Source organism: Paralichthys olivaceus, chromosome 16, assembly GCF_024713975.1.
Source record: "Paralichthys olivaceus isolate ysfri-2021 chromosome 16, ASM2471397v2, whole genome shotgun sequence".
In the NCBI taxonomy this organism is placed as follows: domain Eukaryota; kingdom Metazoa; phylum Chordata; class Actinopteri; order Pleuronectiformes; family Paralichthyidae; genus Paralichthys; species Paralichthys olivaceus.
The window spans coordinates 21,853,959-21,875,270 of NC_091108.1; the positions used below are offsets into that span (position 1 = coordinate 21,853,959).

At 39.4% G+C, this 21,312-nt stretch overlaps 2 protein-coding genes across 5 annotated transcripts; both read right to left on the minus strand.

The window, feature by feature from the left end:
- Positions 1–195: 195 nt before the first annotated feature.
- On the minus strand, positions 196–13,594 carry palmda (palmdelphin a). 4 transcript variants are annotated; one of them, XM_069511692.1, is made up of 10 exons: positions 12,948–13,594; positions 8,817–8,865; positions 8,502–8,582; positions 8,187–8,314; positions 7,985–8,099; positions 7,450–7,474; positions 7,278–7,367; positions 6,687–6,847; positions 5,146–6,187; positions 196–1,531 (listed from the first exon to the last, which is right to left on the minus strand). In XM_069511692.1, exons 1-10 carry the CDS (start codon positions 13,181–13,183, stop codon positions 1,521–1,523), a joined length of 1,938 nt encoding a protein of 645 aa, XP_069367793.1. In that variant the 5' UTR covers positions 13,184–13,594; the 3' UTR covers positions 196–1,520. The 4 variants fall into 4 exon arrangements, with proteins under 4 accessions (XP_069367793.1, XP_069367791.1, XP_069367790.1 ...); XM_069511690.1 differs by having other exon boundaries at positions 196–1,537; positions 12,948–13,592; XM_069511689.1 differs by lacking the exon at positions 196–1,531 and having other exon boundaries at positions 3,227–6,187; positions 12,948–13,593.
- Positions 13,595–14,000: 406 nt separating this feature from the next.
- Positions 14,001–21,263, minus strand: plppr5a (phospholipid phosphatase related 5a). Its single transcript, XM_069511693.1, has 6 exons — positions 20,167–21,263; positions 19,237–19,369; positions 18,838–19,088; positions 18,549–18,725; positions 17,713–17,853; positions 14,001–17,369 (listed from the first exon to the last, which is right to left on the minus strand). Exons 1-6 carry the CDS (start codon positions 20,368–20,370, stop codon positions 17,340–17,342), a joined length of 936 nt encoding a protein of 311 aa, XP_069367794.1. The 5' UTR covers positions 20,371–21,263; the 3' UTR covers positions 14,001–17,339.
- Positions 21,264–21,312: the final 49 nt, after the last annotated feature.

The following is a 21,312-nucleotide window of genomic DNA, read 5'->3' on the forward strand; positions in this document are numbered from 1 at the left end:
GAACACCTGCATGGAAAAAATTGCCTGTGAATCAGTATAACCAGTGAAAGCCAGTTTAGACATGAATTTGGCTAAATATAGTAACTCTCCTGGGTCCCTGTAAAGTAAAGTAGTAAATGTGGTTTTGGCCTGAAATCTGAGATTAATGAAACATCTCATATAACTATTGTAAAAAAAAGTCTTGCACATAACACATCATAATTGTCATTTTAATAGTAACAATTTGAAAAGCAATGAGCAATATACGACATATTAATGAGTTCAACTTTTAGTTTCACTTAAATATATCTTAAATGTATATCTACAGCTCGACCAAAACAAACAGCCTTTTCTACAGGCCTATCTTTAAGTTCCACTAACTTTTGTTTTTAAAAAATATAAAAGTGAGACTATGTAACATTTGAAATAAGTAAAGTAATATCTAGGTCGGTAAACTGTGTCATTAATGTCTATGAGCGTGTTCACCAATGATGTTTCTCACTTTGTGCTATTATTACACTGTCACTATGTGGCCACAGTGGCTGCGTTGAATGAAAGATTACAAAGTCTTATTAACTTGGACAGATATAGGACACTGTTGAGAGACATGAGAGATATTTGAGTGGATAAAGCAAATTAAACTGTAAAAGTGGGGGCAACAAAAAACGACGTGTGTGTGTGGTTTGGGGAGGGATTATGCCCTTGGCTTTAGCATTATACAATAGTTTTATCATTTTAATGTTTCCTGAAAAAAAAAAAAAAAAACAGAAACTGATACTGACATTCTCTAATGTCACACTGATGAACTCACACTCTACTCAAGTAAAAAAAACAAAAAAACACTGGGAAGATAATTAGTTGTTGCACACATCTCCTGATGCACTGGGACTGGGACACGTGATCAGCACTGTTACACAGCCATCAGACATCAGAACCTATAAAACATGAATCTGACTCTGACCAGTCAGGCTCCGTCCTAAACCACAGCTGGTACAGCACACAGTGAAGAGGCCTGTAGACCGTCTGTGAATCACTAACTGAACCCACTCCTGCTCATCCAAACCACCGCATGGTTGAGTCACACGGACACATTTAGCCCTTAAATTCCCAGACTTACTCTAAATGTAGGTGAACAGGAAATCAGACATTACTATTTTATTAAATCCCTCTTTTTATGTACTTCACTCCATTAATAAGGGTCATGTGTCAAAACCGACTGATAGTCAGATTGACTGTGAGCAGAAGCTTAGAGAGACATTTCTTGAACTTGGCTGTGGCTGTTCGTCAAGCTGAGCAGAGAGACGGTGATGGAGAAAAGAAAAGCTCAAGTGGAAAGGATCTTGAGTACAGATTTGGTTTGTATAGTCTAATCATACTACAAGACAGAATCCCAGCAGGAGAACGACAGCCGCCCTCCATGTGACGTATCTACAGAGCTCGACACGAGGTAACAGACGAAGAAGCTCATGAGCCGTGATACATGGAGGCAGCATGCAGGGAGGCTGAGCAGCCGGCTGATGAAGTGGACTGACTCCCCGTCCTCAAGCGTCATCTGTCCCTGACACACACACACACATACACACACACACACACACACAAACTGTCATTAGTGGGGCAAGAGCCGAATGTGTAATATTACTTTACACACTAATTTAACCAAAATGAAGCACCACAGAAGAAGATGCATTTGAACATGTCCCAGTAGGAAAAGCATGGCTGTAAATAATAAAATGAATGATGGCCCAACTCCATATTGCTGCTTCAGTTTAGGGCCTTGGTGTTGATCATGCTGACTCACTGTCACAGCATAATGTTGTGAACTGAACCACTGTTATTATCATGTGAATGTGCATTTCCTTTATGACACAAAATGCAAACACATGGCACAAATCACACTGTCTAAGTAACAGTGGATGACAAAATGAGAAAAAAAGAAATGATGCATATTTATCTAGCTTTGTGTTTTACATGGAAGAAACATGCAATAGTAAATGTTATAGCAATGAGATATACATTTTTTTAAAACTTAATATCACAATTATTGCATGTTTAGTATCTTCACTCTTCACCATATAAGATACAACCTAATGGGGATTATACATGGATGTGGAGGCTGAACGTCCTCTTATGTGCTTGTTCTGGAGCTTTTGACTGAATCACATGGTCTTCACCAGCAGATCAAGTTTGGTCTTGAGGAACGGTAGATGTTCACATGCTTTTTAGATTATTCTGAGCTGACACAGCTGTCAAAACAAATCCATCTGCGAGAGTGAGGAGTGTGTGATTCAGTTGACAGCCCTGGAACAAGCAAATGGACCTTGAGTTGTGGTTTGTCAGCTGTGTGAGGTGCGTGTTGAGCAAGTTACTCTACAAGTACTTTGTGTGCTACTGTCAGAACTACATATAAAGTCAAAATGATTTCATTTACTGATGATGAAATAAATCCTTTATCCTATAAATTCTGTACAGTCTTCTCAAGTACTTTGGTGGTCATTTAAATCTATCAATAATGGTAATGTGTCAAAACAGACTGATAATGGGAGAGACTGTATTGAACTTGAACTTGGCAGCAGAGAGATGTTGATGGAGAACAAAAAATCTCCAGTGGAATTATCTTCAGTCATTTATAGTCTTATGATACTACTTGACTTGATGGGAAAGTTATCACAGAAGCACTTATGTGGAAGTGCTCTGTGTGCTACTGACAGAACATCTCTAGACAAAGTCATTTCATCTACTGATGATGAAAGAGCATCTTGAGCAGCATTCTTCTCCTGCAGTTTCAGGAAATCTATATATAAACAGCACTGACTTGGATGAACAGTCTCTGATATGAATAAAGTGCTTGTGTCAGTGTAACCTGACGATTGGTTCTGTCCTGCAGTCGTAACAATAACCATAACACCACCACTGTATGCAGTGACTAATTAATGTTGGCTGTGTGTCTGTGCCAATGATACAGGTATTAATGTCATTAATGTTATTAAACCTGATGCTGTCAGCTGCACACTGCAGGATGTCACACACACACACACACACACACACACACACACACACACACACACACAATATAATGAATCAGTGCCAATGTAAACTAACACAAGCTGGTATCCAGCAGGACTGCTTAGGGCCCATCTGATCGGATTCACATCATCCAGGGTTAATGTTAATGTCAAACACACACACACACAGTCACACAGTGTTGTGACGATGGTTAGATTCACACAGACAGGACAAACTGCAGACGTCAAGCAGTAAACAAAGGTTTAATAGCCTCATGTTACATGGTTGTCCACACGCTGTGGTCCAACATACAAAATGCACAGTACAAACATCTGCACTTAGTATAAAAAGGTCAACATCAGCTTTATTCTGGTCATGGATTCTACTTGTTCGAATATGAATATATTTTCAATCTGTGAATAATTAAGTGTCTGGTATTCTCAACATGTGTGAATGAACAAATAGCTGTCACTGTGTGTTTTGGGAACTTATTCACTGGTTTTATTGCAAAACATGTCACATTCAGATCCCGTTTAAAGGAGATCTCATTTTTTATATGGGTCTGATGTGCTTCGTAATTGATTGGAACTACACTACAACTCCAGCATAGGAGTGACAGGACTCAACTGAGATATGTGAATTTGCTTTTATTTCTCTGGGAAGCACTAATTGTCTCTGAAAACTACTTTGTAAGACAGAATATAATTAACAGCACTATAACATATAACTATAGCCCTTTTAATATAGCTGATACATAGGTATTGAGTTTCGATAGCTGCTCATTATTCGGAACAAGCTTGCCTTACCACATTATAACCAACAGAGGGAGGCAGAGGAGGGCAGTAAACCTGAATCTAACCCTGAGCTGATCGGTTCATCCACTAGATCTGTGTCATTCATTTCATCAAACACTGAAAGCAGTTAATACTTTTCATTTTGTGCTGCACATATTTAGACTTGAAGGGTAAAGGGTTTAAGAATTTCCAGTAGATTTTATTTCTACAGTGAAAATGGGCCCTGACCATAGCACGTTCTCTGCTAAAGATGAAAATGACACATTTTTAAGGAGGGTTTTGATTTTAGGCCGTTGATCTTTTTGCCACCTGAAGGCAGATCTCCCCCACAAGCTGCCGAGAACCACAGACTATATCACCTTACAAACTTATGAAGACTAAGATGTTAGCAAACAGCTAGCTGGCATGTGGCAACACATGCAATGATTTGATGGTGTGGTTGTGTCCATTCAAATCCAACATTTCCTGTGTTCTGGCCTCCACCAGCTCATGAAAAAGGTTGGGCTGTTAAAGGTACAGTGTGTAGAATTTAATGATATCTAGTGTTGAAATTACATGTTGCAGCTGAACACCCCTCACCTCACCCTCTCCTTCCAAACATGAAAAATTACCTGTGGTAGCTTCAGTTGTCATAAAAACTCAAAAGGTGTTTAGTTAGTTCAGTCTGGACTAATGTAAAAAACATGGCGACCTCCGTAGAGAGGGTCCCCTTGATGTAAATATAAAGTATTTAAATATAAAGGAGCTTTTCTGGGGTAAAGAAAACTACAATTCATACAATTTAGATGAAATGAACTAGTGAAAACATCATGAAGATTATTCTACATTAAATTTCTGCCAATAGATCCCTTTCACCTAAATCTTACACACTGGACCTTTAAGTGCCGAACTATGTTAACCTGCTAACTGCTAACTACGTGTGTCTGCTGTAGGTTTACAGAGGGGTTACCAGTGTTTTTTCACTGATGAGAACAGTCAGACTAAACTACGGGTTATTTATGTCCACAGAGCTGTATTGTGCATGCAGCCGTTTGGTTTAACCTGCTCTGCAGAAATAAGTCATAGAACTTTAAGAATGTGTACATTTACAACATAGGAGGACTAGATCCGAGTAGTTTGTCAACAAGTTGTAAATCTAAGTAGTTGCCCATGTGTGTTGATGTCAGATGTAGCGTTTCGTAAAAGCAGCAGAGGCGTCAGTCAGTGAGTTCTAACATCCAACCTTATTCTACCTCAGTCTTCCTCAACAGCTTTGTCACCATATGAAATGAATTAGTCTATGCAGTTAGAGTCAGACGCACATGCATGAGTTAGTCCAGTTAGCAGACGGAACAGCAGGTTTTTTGTTTTTTCAGGATCCTTTTGATACCTGGTTCCACCCGTCCCTCTGTCCGTCTGCCTTCTAATCCCTCCACACATCCCACACTTCCATTGGCTGCACTTCCTGTTGAGTAGTTGCTAACACCCGGCTGGGCGTGGCGATTCTTCTCCTTCACATTGCTCTCCCCACCATCGTCTTCGTTGTCCTCGATGATGACCAGCTCAGCCTTCAGAGAGCCCTCAAACTCCTGACCCTGCCCACTGTCATCCTGCGCCGTCTGGAAGCCCATGAAGATGGCTGTGATTGGCTCAGTGGACTCCATGGCATTGAGGATGGTGTAAGGGGTGTCGTCTCCATAGAGGGGGGAGGGCATTCTGTCAGAGGGGCGGTCGGGGCCCCTGTACCGAGCAGAGTGGTACGAGGGTGGGTTGTAACAATAAAGTTCTTCTTCATCCACACAAATGTAATCTTTAAGAGGGATGTGATTTAATGGAGTGTAGCAGAGCTGAGGTTGGTAGGCCGACACTGCTTCCTGGTCATGTGATCTGGGAGGAGGACAGCCATTGGATCCATTGACTCCATTTATCCTACTGTTGCTCCTGATGACAGTGCTTCTGTGGTGACTTGGAGGCCGATCCTCCTGAACACTGGGACACTTTCTCCCCTGGTTAGAACTGTAGTAATGATCTTTCTGGTTGCCATAGTGAAGTCCCATCCCCGTGTGCTTTCCAGAGCCATGACCGTCCCTCAGGTTGCTTTGGTTAAGTCTCACTTCCTGCCTCCTGTGAAGGCGCTCCTGGTGATCATAGCGATGCTCGTCCTGTAGTTTTCTCTGCATGCAGCCACGGTCTTCCTCTGCTGCGTGGTTACGGGGGGCATGGTTACCATAGCGTCCTCCATGGTTAGTGACGTCGCACCTCTCCACTCTGTCTCTTTTATCTTGGTGGTTGTAAAAACAGTGATCCTCCCTCCTTCTGGGATTCTGGTGGTAATTTGGAAAGTTTACTTGACGATGCATTGTTGCGCTTCTCAGCAACTGTTCCACTTCGCTGGCCGACAGCTCAGATACACAGGTTTTGTCATGTGGCTCCTAAAAGAAGAGAGGAATATGGATCAACACAAAGACAGGTCAGTGGCAGAGGCAGTTTAGAGTTCACATCATCTATTTTAATTTCTATGTCAATGACAAAAACTACCACCAGCAGTGGGATACACAGTAACTTGGCTCCCTGTCAGTCATTCTGGAAAATATCTTATAATGTAACATTTGATTCTCCTAAAAATATAGTTCAGGATGTTTTCATTAAAATCAGATTGTGACACGTCTTTACCTTCTGCAGAATGGATTATCGTAAGTCTAACTTTACCAACTCACACTTTCAACCAATACAGCGTCCTGTAAAACAGACTCTTAACAGGACCAAGAGAAAAGTGACATATCTTTCATTTCTTTAGCTGGACTTACATTTGGTTTCAGATCATTCCTGCATTGTCCTTAATTAGTTTTGTCTTGTACCAGTCATTTCCCATATGAATCATTTTGAAGCAATTTGTTCTACTCGAATACAGATTGTAATTTTTACGATTACCTCTTCTGAATTCAGAGCATAGACACACTTCCTGCCATCATCGTAAACCTTGAGCCCGGTGTGTTGGTTTAACTCTTCAGGGGGGACAGTTGCTGTAGAAAGGACGGTGCTCTTCCCCGTGAGCATGTTTTTGGTCACGTTTATCTCCATGGCAAATAAAGCTGAGACACAGGAGGAAGACAGACAGTCTGTATAAATGTTCATTCACACTTCTGTAAGATGTGTCTCTCACAGTCTCCCCCAGATATCTTAGTCATGAGTGCATTATATATACAGTATATGCTGACTGGGTTTCGGTAATATGAGTTTCATTATCTATGCTAGTTCTTTGGCTACATGTCTTCTACCTGTGTTCAACCTTTTCATCTCCCAGTAAAGATCTGAGTCTTTTACCTACACCTGGCTGCTTGTGCATTGTTACAGCTTGATATTCAAAGCACAGTTTAACAGTGGAGCATTACTTGCTAATTTTATCAACAACAAACCACAGGGCTGTGACTCAATCCCAAACTTTACCTATATATGCACAACCACACAAATTACAATGTGCTTTGAGTGACTCTATAGAAATGTGAAAATATTAAAACCCACTCTTTCGTGCGTTTTGCTCCATGTGATTATTGGCTGGTGGAGACAGGGATTCTGGGACATCGGGGATCACTCTGGCGACCTGTAATGGTTCTGTGGCACAGAATAACAAAACTGTTAACATAGATTCATCTGCGGTGTGGCTTATATGCAGAAAAATAGTTCCACCACTTACCAGGGGCGAAGTTTTCATGGGCCTCCTGGAAAACAAATGCAAATGAGTCAGGGCAAAGTAATAGAAACAGATGAGTGTATGTAATATCCTCTGAAATCATCAATGTGTGTGTGTGTATGTGTGTGTGTGTGTGTGTGTGTGTGTGTGTGTGTGTGTGGTGGCCTGTTTACACTGTCACATTATGAAAAGATGGGACGGCTATGGCTGAGGGGTAGAGTGGTTGTCCTACAACCAGAAGGTCAGGGGCTGAGTCCCAGCCCAGGTGTCCTTGGGCAAGATGCTGAACCCTGAATGGCTCCTCATAGATGTTGAATGCTCTAATTGGAAGTCGCTTTGGATAAAAGCCTCAGCTAAATGACACGTAATGTAATCTTATGCTCTCCTAGAGTTGGCGTTAAGGTTAGGTTTAGGTTTAGATCAAGATTGAGGCTATGTTAGACAAGTGATAACTATGGTTAAGGTTAGATTGAGTCTCTAGGAAATCAATATCAGTGAATGTAATATCCTCTGAAATCCAGTGTGTGTGTGTGTGTACCTTAATAATTTCCTCTGGGCTTTTCTCCACAGCCTTCAGCCTGTTGAGGATGAACCCCTCGTTAGTGGAAATCATAGTTTCCTCTCGTTCCAGAAACTCCACCTCCATCTCTTTCCTAATGGGTCAGAGGAGACGCTGCAGGTCAGTAACAGGTCCGACACACACACTGGCACGTGTTGTGGTGTTTGTTAGTGCTGGGCACCTGTGGATGTTGAGCTGCAGCACCCTGGTCTGTTGCTGGTCAGACAGAAGGCTCTGTTGCTGTGAAGAGCCTGTTGCATTGTGGGAAGCTGAGTCCTGCAGAAGCCACCGCTCTCTCAGAGCCTTTTTCTGTTCGTTTAAAGGGACAGAGGGACAGAGTCCTTCACTGATGTAGATCATGAGCAGACGAATAATAATGACATGTAGTCAAACAGATGGGCACAGTAATTACCGTTGTCTTTTTTTAATTCATCTTAATAAGAAATAATACTCATCCATCTACAGATTTATTCAGAAAGATAAACATGTGCTGAACCTTTAGATGCTGTAGTTTCAGTTTCTCTCGGTCCAGTTCCAGTTTCTTCTGTCTAATGTCTTCCTGAATGCGGTGCTTCTCCTAATTTACCAAAGACAAACAGTTTACATTAGCAACTTAAGTCGTTGTTTATAACAGATTCCAATAAACTGAAGATGACAGAAGCAATACAGATATAGGTTATGTTCTTTTGCAAAATGTTCCTTATTACTTCTCTGTGCTATTATGTCCTCAAACAGAAATTGATGTTTAGGTTGGTTAGATATAGCAGATGGCTGTGGCTACAAAACTGAAATGAGATGAGTAGAGTATTACAGTGATAGCTTGGAGCCTCTCCTTCAGCAAGTCAGACTCCTCCATGCTGCTTTGGGAGAGAGAGGGAAAGAGAGAAAATCATCAGACAGCATTTTTTGCATTCTGCACTGATTATCTATGTAAGCCACACAACTGTGATGGAACTGATTTCACAAGTTTATAGTCATTCACATTTCCAAAGAACCATCGGATTGACTTTGGTGTAATATGTTGCATATATCCAGTATTGTATTTCATTCTATTCCATTACATTGCAAGGAGGACTACAAACGACCATTCCAGTGGATACAACCATTAATCAACGAGGACAAGTCCAACTTAGATCTCATGTATAACATGAACTTGAATATATACATCAAATATTCGGTCAGCAGCCAACAACGCTAAGATAAAACGGTAAAACATTCAAATTTAAGCTGTGAGCAGTCTTGATAAACACAGGTTCAGCACACATTTACTCAACACTTCTTCTGTGTGCATTGCCTTTTACAAGTGCTACTGCAGACAGATACATCAAAACCAGATTAAGCTCCAAAAGAAGCTGCCATGTGTTTTTTTGTCAATGAGTTAAAATATAGCTAATTGAATATCTGTGCATGTAAATCATGTTACACCGAGGAGGAAACACTTTGTCTTATATTTGAAACACACACTGCATACTATCTTGTCAATCAATCAATCAGATTTTATTTGTATAGCCCATGTTCACAAATCACAATTCGTTACATATTCTGTCCCTTAAACTATAAATGTTAGAGTATCCAGTATTGGCCCATACTCTGTACTTCCTTCTACATACAGTAAGTTAACATTCACCACACATTGAGTGGTATCTAGTGGTTTTTCTAGTGAGGTTTTGTCATTTGAACAGATGTCTGAAAACAGTGAAACCTGTCTTATGTAATAAATCAGATCTCAGATTTTTTTGACATCACAGTTACACTAACCCATCAGCCTATTATCAATGCTTCTGCACTGTCCAACCTGACAAGACAATCGTTCAAAGAAAACTGAGAGTCACCATCTTCCTTCAGCTGGAGGTGCTTCTCTTCCCTCCAGCACGACTACAGGCACCTTGTTATTGTTACCCCAAACTGGAGCCACCTCAGCCTCAGCTCTGTGTCCTCACTTTGTCAATCTATTACCTCAGGAGACGACTGTCTGACCGGACCCCTGATTTACAAGACTCCTTAAATTACAGCTGCTGTGTGTGTGTGTGTGTGTGTGTGTGAGTGTGTGTGCGCGTGTGTGTGTGTCTCCCCTTTCTTCCATCAGACTGGCAGTCTGCCACATAGAGTCTCTGTTAGATCAAATTGAAGTCAGGCTCCCTGCTAACTGGAGTATACAGTATGTGGGACTTCCCATTCATAAATACAGCACTCTGGCTTTTTATATTCTGCGGGGTCAAACTTTATTAATATCCAGTGGGTCAATGGGCTGTCTGCTGGGGGGGTGTTGACAGCGTACTGGTCCAGCTGTCCCGGTGTAATAATAAGCATTGTTGTGGTTTTACACGGTTTTGTGTTTTTTCAGCATTCTATGGTCTGATGGTTCTTTCATTCATTAGCAGAAATAACAGAATAGTTCTCATGTGTTTTACTAGGGCTAGGTGTTAAAGCTAAATACTAATTGTGTCCTATCTGAACTCTATCCATGGCAACATAAAATCAAAATTTGTCAGCTACTGAAATTGTCATTCAAATGCTGGGTCAGATCTGACTCTTACATTGTCTCAGATTACATACCGCTATTGTTTGTTTACAATTTAAGCACGTCACCTTTATGAGGAACCTTTGTCACCTCTTGAGGTGCTTTTTTAACCCTGAGGTAATTTAGCATTTCAATATGTACAGTATATACTGTGTATATTTTTGCTGTCTTTCTTGCTGTCTTTACACTGTATATTACACAGTGTATAAACTAGTTTAATTACATTCATTCGTTTCTATATTTTTCTATATTTGTATCTTCCTTACACTTAATTATTGTCACTTACTACTTGCTGATGTCTTTGACTCTTGCTGCTGTAATCCTGCAGATTTCTTCATTGTGGGACTAATAAAGGACTTCTTCATCTTCTTACTCTTAAAATTTAAAGTATACATGACATATGTGGTGGAGTCTGAATACATGTATTTAACAGTAGAATAGTAAGGAGCTGAGCTTTCTTACTTCTTGATGATGCTTCATATACAACTTCTGTGTGTAGTGGTCTTTTCTTTTAATAAAAGTAAATGTGCAGAGTCAGCTGTGTGTACTGTGGGAGTCAGAGACGCTCTGTGTTTAATATAGATGTGGGTCAGGAGAGTTAATAGTGGGGGTTCATGCATGTTTATGTGTAGGCCTATAAAGGGGTCATGGGGGTGGAGCACATTCCCAGAAGGGAGCATACACATTTACTGCTTCTTCTTCCAGGTCACTATTTACCAAAGAGTTCAAACTAAGTTAGCTGGTGTACAGTACATTTACTGCACAATATATTTGACATCAATATTTAATCATTCAGGTATTTTACCCCATTCTTGCATGAAACATCAGCAATTATTATTATTAACATGACTTCAGGAGTAACCTAACATTTCTTCAGCCCAGATCAGCCAGGAGTAAAGGGTCTCGGATTAATTTTGCTCTGTGTCCTCTTAACAAACCCTTGTGTCCACACGGAGGTACAGGGACTACGTGTTATTCTGCCCCAACTCCCTCAAACAAGACATGGAGCCCGTCAGCCTGAGGCAGGGGCTCCTCTGACCCACCTCCAGTCACACACACACACACTACCAGTCAGACAGTCACATTGTGTGCTCACTGAAGTGAAACACATATTCCAGCCTGCCTGTAAGTAATAAATAAACGACTTCGCTCTCTTCTGTGAGGCTGTCAGTCAGGGAACCAGCCAGCAAAGCAGTGGGTAAACTGAGCTAATCTGCTCATGAGGTAGTTAATCTGTGTAAACCATCTGTCTGCCAGCTACGGTCAGAGTGACCATGTGGGCAGATCAGTGTGAATACCATGTGCACAATACCTGACTGTCCGAATCAAATTCATTATTCTCTGATATACGAATCGATAGCAAATGTATCAAAACCATATTAATCTACGTTGATAATCAATGCAGTGAACTGTGTCACACTATGTATGAGATGCAGCATGTCGACTTCTCCATGCATTCCTATAGAACCTGAAGTTCTAAACCTGCTTTCATTTGTCCAGTGCACACAACATATGGACCCTTTGCAAACAAAATAATAACAGTCTTATACAGAGAAGATTTAAAGTTACATAACTTTCTGAGGATTCATACATTTATTAACAGATGTGATTTAAAGCGTCTAAGAGATGTTTCACAAATGACCACAACATTATTTGCATGTAAACATTGAATTCAAACTCTCACATAAATGTTGAGATGCAGGTCACTCCAAACAAGGTCAGTAAGGTCAATAATAATAATAATTATTATATATTCAAGCTGTGCAATAAAAGATTTGTACTTAATTAACAAATAGTCATTAAAAGTCAATAACTGTCTCAGTTATGAATCCCTGATGTAAGAATAACAATTTTACAATGGAATAAGGTCACTTCACTGTTTACTGAGGATAAATTGAGTCTGCATGAAGCACATTTAAAAATTAAATAAGGATTGATAACAGTTAAAAGTTGTTCACTTCTGTGAGGCTGTAGTGTAGCTCTGAACACCTGCTGGGACAAGCAGGAGAAACTGAAGCTTAAACAGAATTAAGGATTTATCTCCTCTTTCTGTTCATCTCTTTGTGTCCACCGATTTCCTCGTATAAGATAGACAATCAGTTGATTTATCTAACTGTGACAATTTATTCGTATAGATCCAGATTCATTTTACATCTTTGTTGCACACTTAAGACTCAAAAATTAATGAACACAAATACAGTTTGAACTTCAAGCTTCAACAAACTGTTTCTGACCTGATAATGGCCTTATCTATTTAAAACTATGACATTGTGAAGCCGCATGTTGGCAAACTTTCCAATTGAACTTGAAAAGCTGTAGGTAGAGCTGATTATATAACAGGAGACAGGTCTTAAAATAACAGAGGTTAATAGTGAACATAAAGAAATAAAACAGGAGTAGAGCAGTGTTGAGTTGTCTGACCTGACAGTGGGACCCCTCCTCTCCTCTCTGCTGCTGCTGCACAGTTTCTCTCTGACCCGCAGGACCACCCGGGGGGGGGGCAGGTGCAGGTGGGCGGGGCTCTCTGAGTGTCCTCTTACAGCTGAATGACAGCTTGATGTCCTCCTGTCAGCCAATAGCAATGAGAGCGGTGTTGCCACTGGAGAGTCAGCTTTACTGAGCTGGAAGTGGACACATGCGTTTGTTATTTGACACATGGAGACAGTCAGTCACCTCCTGTGGAACTCCTCACTTGCTTGTACAGTTTGTCCACAGCTAATAGTTAATTAAGACTTGTGCAGTGCCCGTTCTAAACCTGCCTGATTGGAATGGGATGTTTGCTTGGCCTGTGTTAATGCTCCGGAGATACTTCAGAATTATTCCTTGTCATTAGTGAGTCTTGTTTTCATCCTGAACATTGTGTGCAGAGCTTGTCTACAGTGCAGAGTGAAGTTAGGAAACTTTGTGTTCATCCTAACTGGTTTACCTGCAGTGAAGAGTTTATAGTCAATGTTTTTCATAAAATGAACCTGGATTTGATTTATTTCCATTCTCAGAAGTGGTTTAGTTTCAATGAATTACTTTTTTTAATTATTATTATTTACATGTCGGCTATTTTATATCTTCCATTTCTTATTCACTGTTCATTTCATTGTATTCATTTTATTGATGTTTTTGATACATTGTTTCTTATGTTGTTGTGTTTTTATCTGCTTTGTAAGGCGGCCATGAGTGCTTTAAAAGGTGCCTATAAATCAAATGTATTATTATTATTATTTTAGAGTTCTGTAAAGCAATTGACAGCACACCTGTGTGAGCATCCCTGGCCCTTTTTGCTGAATTGGCTTCCTAAATGTTGCATCACATCCAAAACCCAGTGGTAACAACAAACACACGTTTGGATCCTGAAGAAATACACAGTACAAATCTTTGACTGTAAAGTAAAATAAGAAGTGTTCTTAATGTGTGATAGATGAGTCAATGAGATAAATAAATAATATATCAAACTTGCAGACATACCCATACACCTATGGGTGTTCTTAATTAAATTTTATTTATATAGTGCCATATCATAACATACATCAAGGCACTTAACATGCATTATACAGAAACCCAACAGTCGAAGGAACTGTAGAAAGAAAAACCCCCACCATGAACTGGAAGAAACCTCGAGCAGACCCTGACTCAGCATCTGCCTGTTCATCTGCAATGAAGTTTTTATAGTCAATGTTTGTCAAATTGGCTTATATAGAAGTTTGAATGATTAATGAACCATTCATTACGTCAGCTATTTCAGAGGTCTGTTAAGCAATCGTAACAATCTTCAGACCCAAGTTTGCATTTTTTCAAAATAAAAGCTCTGTAATTTAACTCAATAAAAAGCATTACAGCAACAAAACAAACATGCTTTTACTTTGATGACATCTTGCTAAAGAAGACGTGATTCTGTGAATGTTTTTTGCCATTACAGAGATTAGCACCCACCATCCCTATATGACCGTCTGTGTCAGTCCAATATGGAGAAATAAAATTATTGAATTATCAAATTATTGATCTTATCACATGTCTGAACATAACAAACTTGGCACGGTACTTTCTTGGGCAATTTAAAATACACATGCCAAGTGTGAAGCTGTTAAGATGTACGTCCTACAAGTGTTACTGATAACATAATCACAAATAACATTAACATTGGATTTATTCAGTTCAAGTATTCCGTTAAGACATGACAGGGAGTCATCATGAACAACACCAGGACCCTGAAACCTTTGCCTACTGTGACATGTCCAAGTGTCTGCTGTCTGAACAGACTGTTGAATAATATAACATGTATAAAATCACATACTCTGAACATCGGTGTAATCATTTACTTTATACAGGGAAGTCCTAACAGTGCGGGTTACGTTTTGGTTCACTTGGGTTTTATCCTTTCATTCTAAAAAAGAGAAAACAAACAATTAGCACTGCTTCATTGGTTTTATTGTGGAGGTATAACTGCCCTTTTTAATCTGATGCCCATAAGGAAAACTATCTGACTTTACTGACTTCATTCAGCTGCAGTTAAGTGAGAGTCATTTATAGACAAACCCTGTGAGTCAGTGCTGAAGATCTTTTCATTAATGTAGTGATAAACCAAAGATTCAGAATGGTTTGCAGTAAATATGAATGATTATTGTTGGTTATTATTTTATAGGACCTTTGTTATGAATAGTGGCTTTATCTGATATCATAGTTTCCTGAATGTAAATGGTCTGTATTTATATGGTGCCTCACTCGTCTTGATGACAACTCAAAGCGTTTTACAATACATTTTTTGCTATTCACCCATTCACACACACATTCATTGAGTGCATCTTTGTTCAGCACTTTCTCTATGAGATTTTTGGGAATTAAACTGCCGACCTTCTTAGAGATCGACCGCTCTATCCCCTCATCCACTCATCTGTGAATTCAAATCAAGACAAAAAAATGTAATTTAAATTCAAATGACATTTAATTTTCAGAGTTCTTTACAGGACTGCACAGATTTCTGCTGCTCTACAATCCTTAAGAACACCTACATGGTGCAGCTGAACCACTATGTCGCCTTTAAAGGTCCTGTGCGTATAATTTAGGTGAAAGGGAACTATTGTCAGAAATGTAATGTAGAATAATCCTCATGATGTTTTCACTAGTTCATTTCATCTAATTGTATGAATTGTAGTTTTTTTTACCCCAGAAAAGGCCCTTTATATTTAAATACTTTATATTTACATCGAGGGGACCCTCTCTACGGAGGCCGCCATGTTTTTTACATTAATCCAGACTGAACAAACTAAACACCTTTTGAGTTTTTATGACAACTGAAGCTACCACAGTTTCTTTTTCATGTTTGGAAGTGGAGGGTGAGGTGAGGGGTGTTCAGCTGCAACATGCAATTTCAACACTAGACATTTACAAAATTCTACACACTGTACCTTTAAATCTTTTCAGGCAATTTTCATAATCTTTCTCACTTTTAATTTCTGATCTACACATCACAGAAACTCACAGAAATCATCCACAGAAAGGTGAGGGAAGACAAAAAAACATCACTTAACAAAATCTCAAGTAATTCAATAGCTGTAACACCTCAAAATCATGTGTATCAGTATATATCATTAACATATGTAAAGAGTTACACTCAAGTAACATCTCTACACATACTGTAACACTGCTGCCAATTCAATAAGGACAGATATTAGGGGGGAGTTGATTCTGAAAATACCCTGAAAATAAATCTCTCATCATGATACAGGACAAGAGAACTATGGCACATCAACCCCTGCCACTGCTGGTCTGAACCCAACTGTGAAATAGGAGAATCATTACAAAGACTACTTTATAATTTCTTAGCAGAGGTATGTTTCCATTGAACCACTCCGAAACAACAGACAATAAGACATTTTGTCATTAAAATATATAATATACTATTCATATAATATAATTTACTATTCATGTGTTTTTATAAATTGAATCGTAGGGAAATGAAATTATGTGTTTACAGAATACACATATTTAACAGTGACAGATTTTACCTGAACAAGGTACATTGAATATTTTATTTAGGAAACCCACACAGTAAAGTTTGTTGTTTGTGTGTTTGGACTGTGACAAAAGTAGTTTCACTCTCAGTACTGAACAGACTAATACAAAACTAAGATTCTCAGTTTAAAAAGACACTGTATATGTAATACTACTATCTTGGGATGTCAGGGAGGATGTGTTTAAAAAATGTACAGAACCTGGATTTGTTCATCTGTAGGAACAAAGAATATCAACTAATATTTTTACTTGACTCTACTGCCTGGAGACGTTAACCACGGACAAATGTATTTACATTATTTCACAGTTTTTCATGTAACCTATAGATTACTACTTTATTTGTTGATGTAAAATATGAACTCATTACACAGTTTTACTGGATATCTTATTAGACATAGAGACACTATCATGATTTACAGTGTAGCATCAACATCTAATACCCAGTGGTATAATGATGTTCACAAATTTGGAGCTTTTTATCTGACACCAGTAGTTTTGTTAAATTCTCTACCATTTAAATTTGATATACCACTTTACTGCAATTGCACATTTGCAACAAACCTTGTGCACCTTTTTTTTCATCCACTCTGAGCTAACAGCGCCCCCTGTCTCTCATACACCATAAAGCAAACAGACATGTGTAGTGGCTGATTGTTTGCATTAATTATACTCATAATTAAAAATTCATTATCAATGTTTTGAACAAAAGTGAGCATGAACTCTAAAACGTGATTTTATAAAGGTCCAAGTTTGATTTCCAATAGGTTTTGTCCATTTCATCTTGGTCATGTAGTGGGGTGGGGGTCATAGTCATGTGACTTCTGTGCATGATCCTGGGCTCTAGATAAACAGGAAAGAAAACATCATTCAACTGGAAAAAAAAGTTGCCTTTCAAAATAATGTGAACAGTGCTGCAGAATCTAGTTACAATTGCCTTATATGTGCTATGTAAAAAAAAATAATAATTTCATTTGAAATTTCCTTATTCAATTTTATATAGTAAACTCATTTTAACCTGCATTTTTTTCTGATATACATATATGACAATTTATGTCATGTCAGAAAATCAGCAAATATGAACCTAACAGTTTTCATGTAGAATGGTATATTGTGCACATGTTCATTGCGAACATGAAAACCAAATCTTGCAAATGTAAAAATAAATGTAATGCTCTCACTTTACCTGTGCGGGATTATATTTGCCAGAGGTTTCCATGTTGTGATCAGTTTGAGGTGAAGCCTCATCGGTGTTAGATGTGCCAGCGTCAGAAGGACTCTGAGGAATCAGAGGTCTCTTCTTAAAATACTGTACCACAAACGCCACCTGCCGAGAGAGAAAGAGTCAGAGACACTAATCATAGTAACATCATTTGGTCTAGAATAAATCTAGACAGTCATTGGCAAGAAATGACACAACAAACAAGTCAACTTCACACCATGACATCTATTAGAGTACTTTTATTTCTGGGGTATAACCCTAACCCTTTGTTGGGAGGGAGAAGGGCCTTCAGCGTTTTTTGGTTTGATGCCTCTGTGACCCAGCTTCTTCTGCCAGCCAGGACTTGAATTCAAACTCACTGGAGCAACAACAACAACACACAGGCTGCATGTGTCCTGCAGCAATTTAGTCCATTATAAAGGGAAAGAAAATATATTTGGCCAACTCCGACGTTAATGATGTAAAGCTGCAGAGTGGTGGTCAGACCATCTGAATAGATGTGAAATATATGTTTCCATAAAACTACTCACAAATATAAAATGAAGAGACGTGAGTAATTTATTTTAAATCAGTACAGTGATTTAATTTCAAAGAATTAACAGAATATTATGCGTGTGCTGAATGTTGAGCTAATCCTAAACACAACTTTCATAATCATCATCTTCCTACAATGATATCTCATCGTAGGAAGATGTATTGTACAACACTATGGTAACCAGCAAACCAATGGACATGAATGAGAAAACACATGAGGAGGACAAACTGAGAAACAAGTAAAATTGGGATGAATCACAACTGACAAGAAAGACAGCGATGGCTCCCCCGATGACTTGTCCCGCTATAATGTCACTCCAGTGGTTTCGGTACTCGGCCACTCGGTTGATGCCTGTCAGCACAGCCAGACTGACCAATGACAGACTGAGGAGGGGGCCTGTCAGTCGACCTCCGCTGGTACCGATGCAGGACATGACGTACATCTGTAAACAAATCCAGTATTTCAGTGACACTGTTAAAGATCAGGGTTATATAGTAAGGTGAGGCTCTACTGTTGTTAGCAGTGGTGTAGATGATCTTCTGTGAGCTACTCACTGCCAGATAAACTGCTGTGTACAGACTTAGTGCAGCCTCTTTGGAGGGAAACGTCTTCCTGGCTCTCATGATGTCATCAGGGTCACCAGTACAGGCGTCTGATTGGCTGACAAAGTGCGCTGTGTCTACGCAGCTGAGGGCAGTGTAATTGGGCTGGCACACAGACAGGAAATAAGGAGCCAGACTTCCTGTGACCAGCTGACCGGCGTTGACAAAGATGTCTGTCGTGAACAGGCCGAAGACATACACACCTGCAGAAGAAACATAGATCAGATGAAACATAGACAAATACACACACACAAAGCAGGTGTGTTAAGGTTAGGGTAAGGGGCTAGGGAATGCATTATGCCTATGCGTGTCCTCACTAAGATTGAAGCTCATTTATATATTTGAATTTACCAAGGAAACGGACAGTCCTGCGCACCATTGGGTTCACATAGCAACAGTCACCCATGACAACGACCTTGTCTTGGTCGTAAAGGTTGTTTAAGTTGTGGTGAAGGAGGAAGATAACTAGCTCTACACCGGAAATCTGCAACACATCATGAAAAAAAGAACTGACATTAGAAGTAAGAAGCAAAACATATGCAGGGACATTGCTGAATATTTATCTTGTTGCCTCGTTGTTCTCGTTGGAATAAAGTTACCAATGATGATTTATACTCATATTCATTTTGTATACCATACCTGCCTATATACATTATGGATAACTGTCTATATATATATATATATGTTTATGTCTATTTCAATATCTATTTTCACATGATACACAAATACAGTATACATCCTCATCCACTCATTCTGTGCCACTGCTTTTACTCAAGTACATTACTCTACAAATGATATTTACATCTGTAGTGAAAAATGTATATTATCTCTGTATTTTTATTCATTTTAATTTTCAATTGTATTGTCTATTTTTCACTTTCATGTGTTCTGCTGTCTACATCATCCTGACTGTAACACCGTGAGATCAATAAATAAGGGATCTTAATTTTTCTTATTGTATCATATGGTATTTGATATTGTCTTATCTCATGATGTGAACTGTCATTTCTATAGGGAACTGCTGAGTCAGTGCAGTTTCTTTCAGTGTCATGGTCGCTTCATCTATTGTTAATTTAAACATGGATAGATTTTCACGGTCATGTTCTTTTGCTGGTAACTGCAAAACACATTCATTTCATGAAGTTCATTTATCTTATTTCACAGATCCAAGTGGTGACGTTGCTATTGTAAAACAAAGATGAACTCATACTGTGTATTTTAATGTAAAATATACTATATTTAATCTAGAGACGTCTGTTACTACTGAAATCGCACACTTACCAGTACAACCGGCAGCCCACCCACCACCGAGTACAGTATCACAGGCTGGATGAGGCTGAGCTGCTCAGGTCCAGGATCTGGTTTGGTTAAAGCTGGGTCTCTGCAGATGAAGCCCTGCTGTGCTGGACTGAAAGTGTCAGTGAACTCACAGTAGTAAACCAGCATCACCGTCGCCACCAGAATCACCACCTGGAAGTACAGCATGGTGGAGCCAGCCGCAGAACGTCCAGTAAATGGTTACCGCGGTGATGAGGAATCCAGTCGTGAGTCTTTGGTGATGAAGAGTCTGACATTCAACTTAAAATCACAGTTGTTCTTTTAAAATCCAATTCAGTCCAGTTCTTGTTTGTGTAACCATGGCAAATAATCCAGTGTTACTAATTATGGGTTAATCACACCCACCACGTTTTATAATCCACTATTATAACCACTAAGAAGTATAATCCAGTTGTACAGGTCTTGTAGAATACTTCAGCAGAGAAATTAAACCACAGATGATGATGACTACTGACGATGATGATGGTGATTATCCCTGAGAGGGACAGGGTCATTCTTCCTTGCCTTTTAATGGCTGTGAGAGGGAGACCTCGTCCTTCCACCCCTGTGAATTTCCTGAATCATCCAACTACAGAGAACCGGCGGATTCATTCTGTCTCACTGAACAAACTCTCAAGAGCCACTCACAATCTACTGGACACAAACGCAAAGTGTTTCTGGCCTGACCAGTTAAATCAGGGTTTGTGAAGTACAGTAAAAAAAAAAAAGTTATTTATTTACTGAGCACAATCTCATACAAAACAAACCAAAGTGCTGCAGCGAGTCGAGCAGGGGGAGAATATTTCAGCAAGTGATCAGGTGGGGTACACAAAAACCTGCATGCAACCTGTAAGTGCTGCTGTCCTCCAGTGGTGGTGTTATCACATTACAACAAAAGCACACTACTTAAGTCAAGGTACTGCCATGCAGAGAACTACAGTATGTGATTGTACATCTGTGCACTGGGGGATGCTGTTAATCGGGGGTGTCTGATGACATTTCAGGACAAATATTCAGACTTTAAAGTGGTGAATTTGGAAGAGCTGACTTTTGTATTATTGGTTAGGGTTCAGCAAGTAGTGGTAATAGTGTGTGTGTGTGTGTGTGTGT

What these genes read in the sequence shown, in the direction of transcription:
- plppr5a (XM_069511693.1), bottom strand. Translation starts at nt 20,370, where the DNA reads ATGCTGTACTTCCAGGTGGTGATTCTGGTGGCGACGGTGATGCTGGTT. An exon ending in GTGGGCTGCCGGTTGTACTG is followed by an intron (nt 19,370 to 20,166) that starts GTAAGTGTGCGA and finishes GATGTGTTGCAG; the next exon opens with ATTTCCGGTGTAGAGCTAGT. An exon ending in GAGCCATCGCTGTCTTTCTT is followed by an intron (nt 17,854 to 18,548) that starts GTCAGTTGTGAT and finishes CTCTCTCGGCAG; the next exon opens with GTGGCGTTTGTGGTACAGTA.
- palmda (XM_069511689.1), bottom strand. Translation starts at nt 13,183, where the DNA reads ATGTGTCAAATAACAAACGCATGTGTCCACTTCCAGCTCAGTAAAGCT. An exon ending in CCATGAAAACTTCGCCCCTG is followed by an intron (nt 7,368 to 7,449) that starts GTAAGTGGTGGA and finishes TCTGTGCCACAG; the next exon opens with AACCATTACAGGTCGCCAGA. An exon ending in ATGCTCTGAATTCAGAAGAG is followed by an intron (nt 6,188 to 6,686) that starts GTAATCGTAAAA and finishes CTCTTCTTTTAG; the next exon opens with GAGCCACATGACAAAACCTG.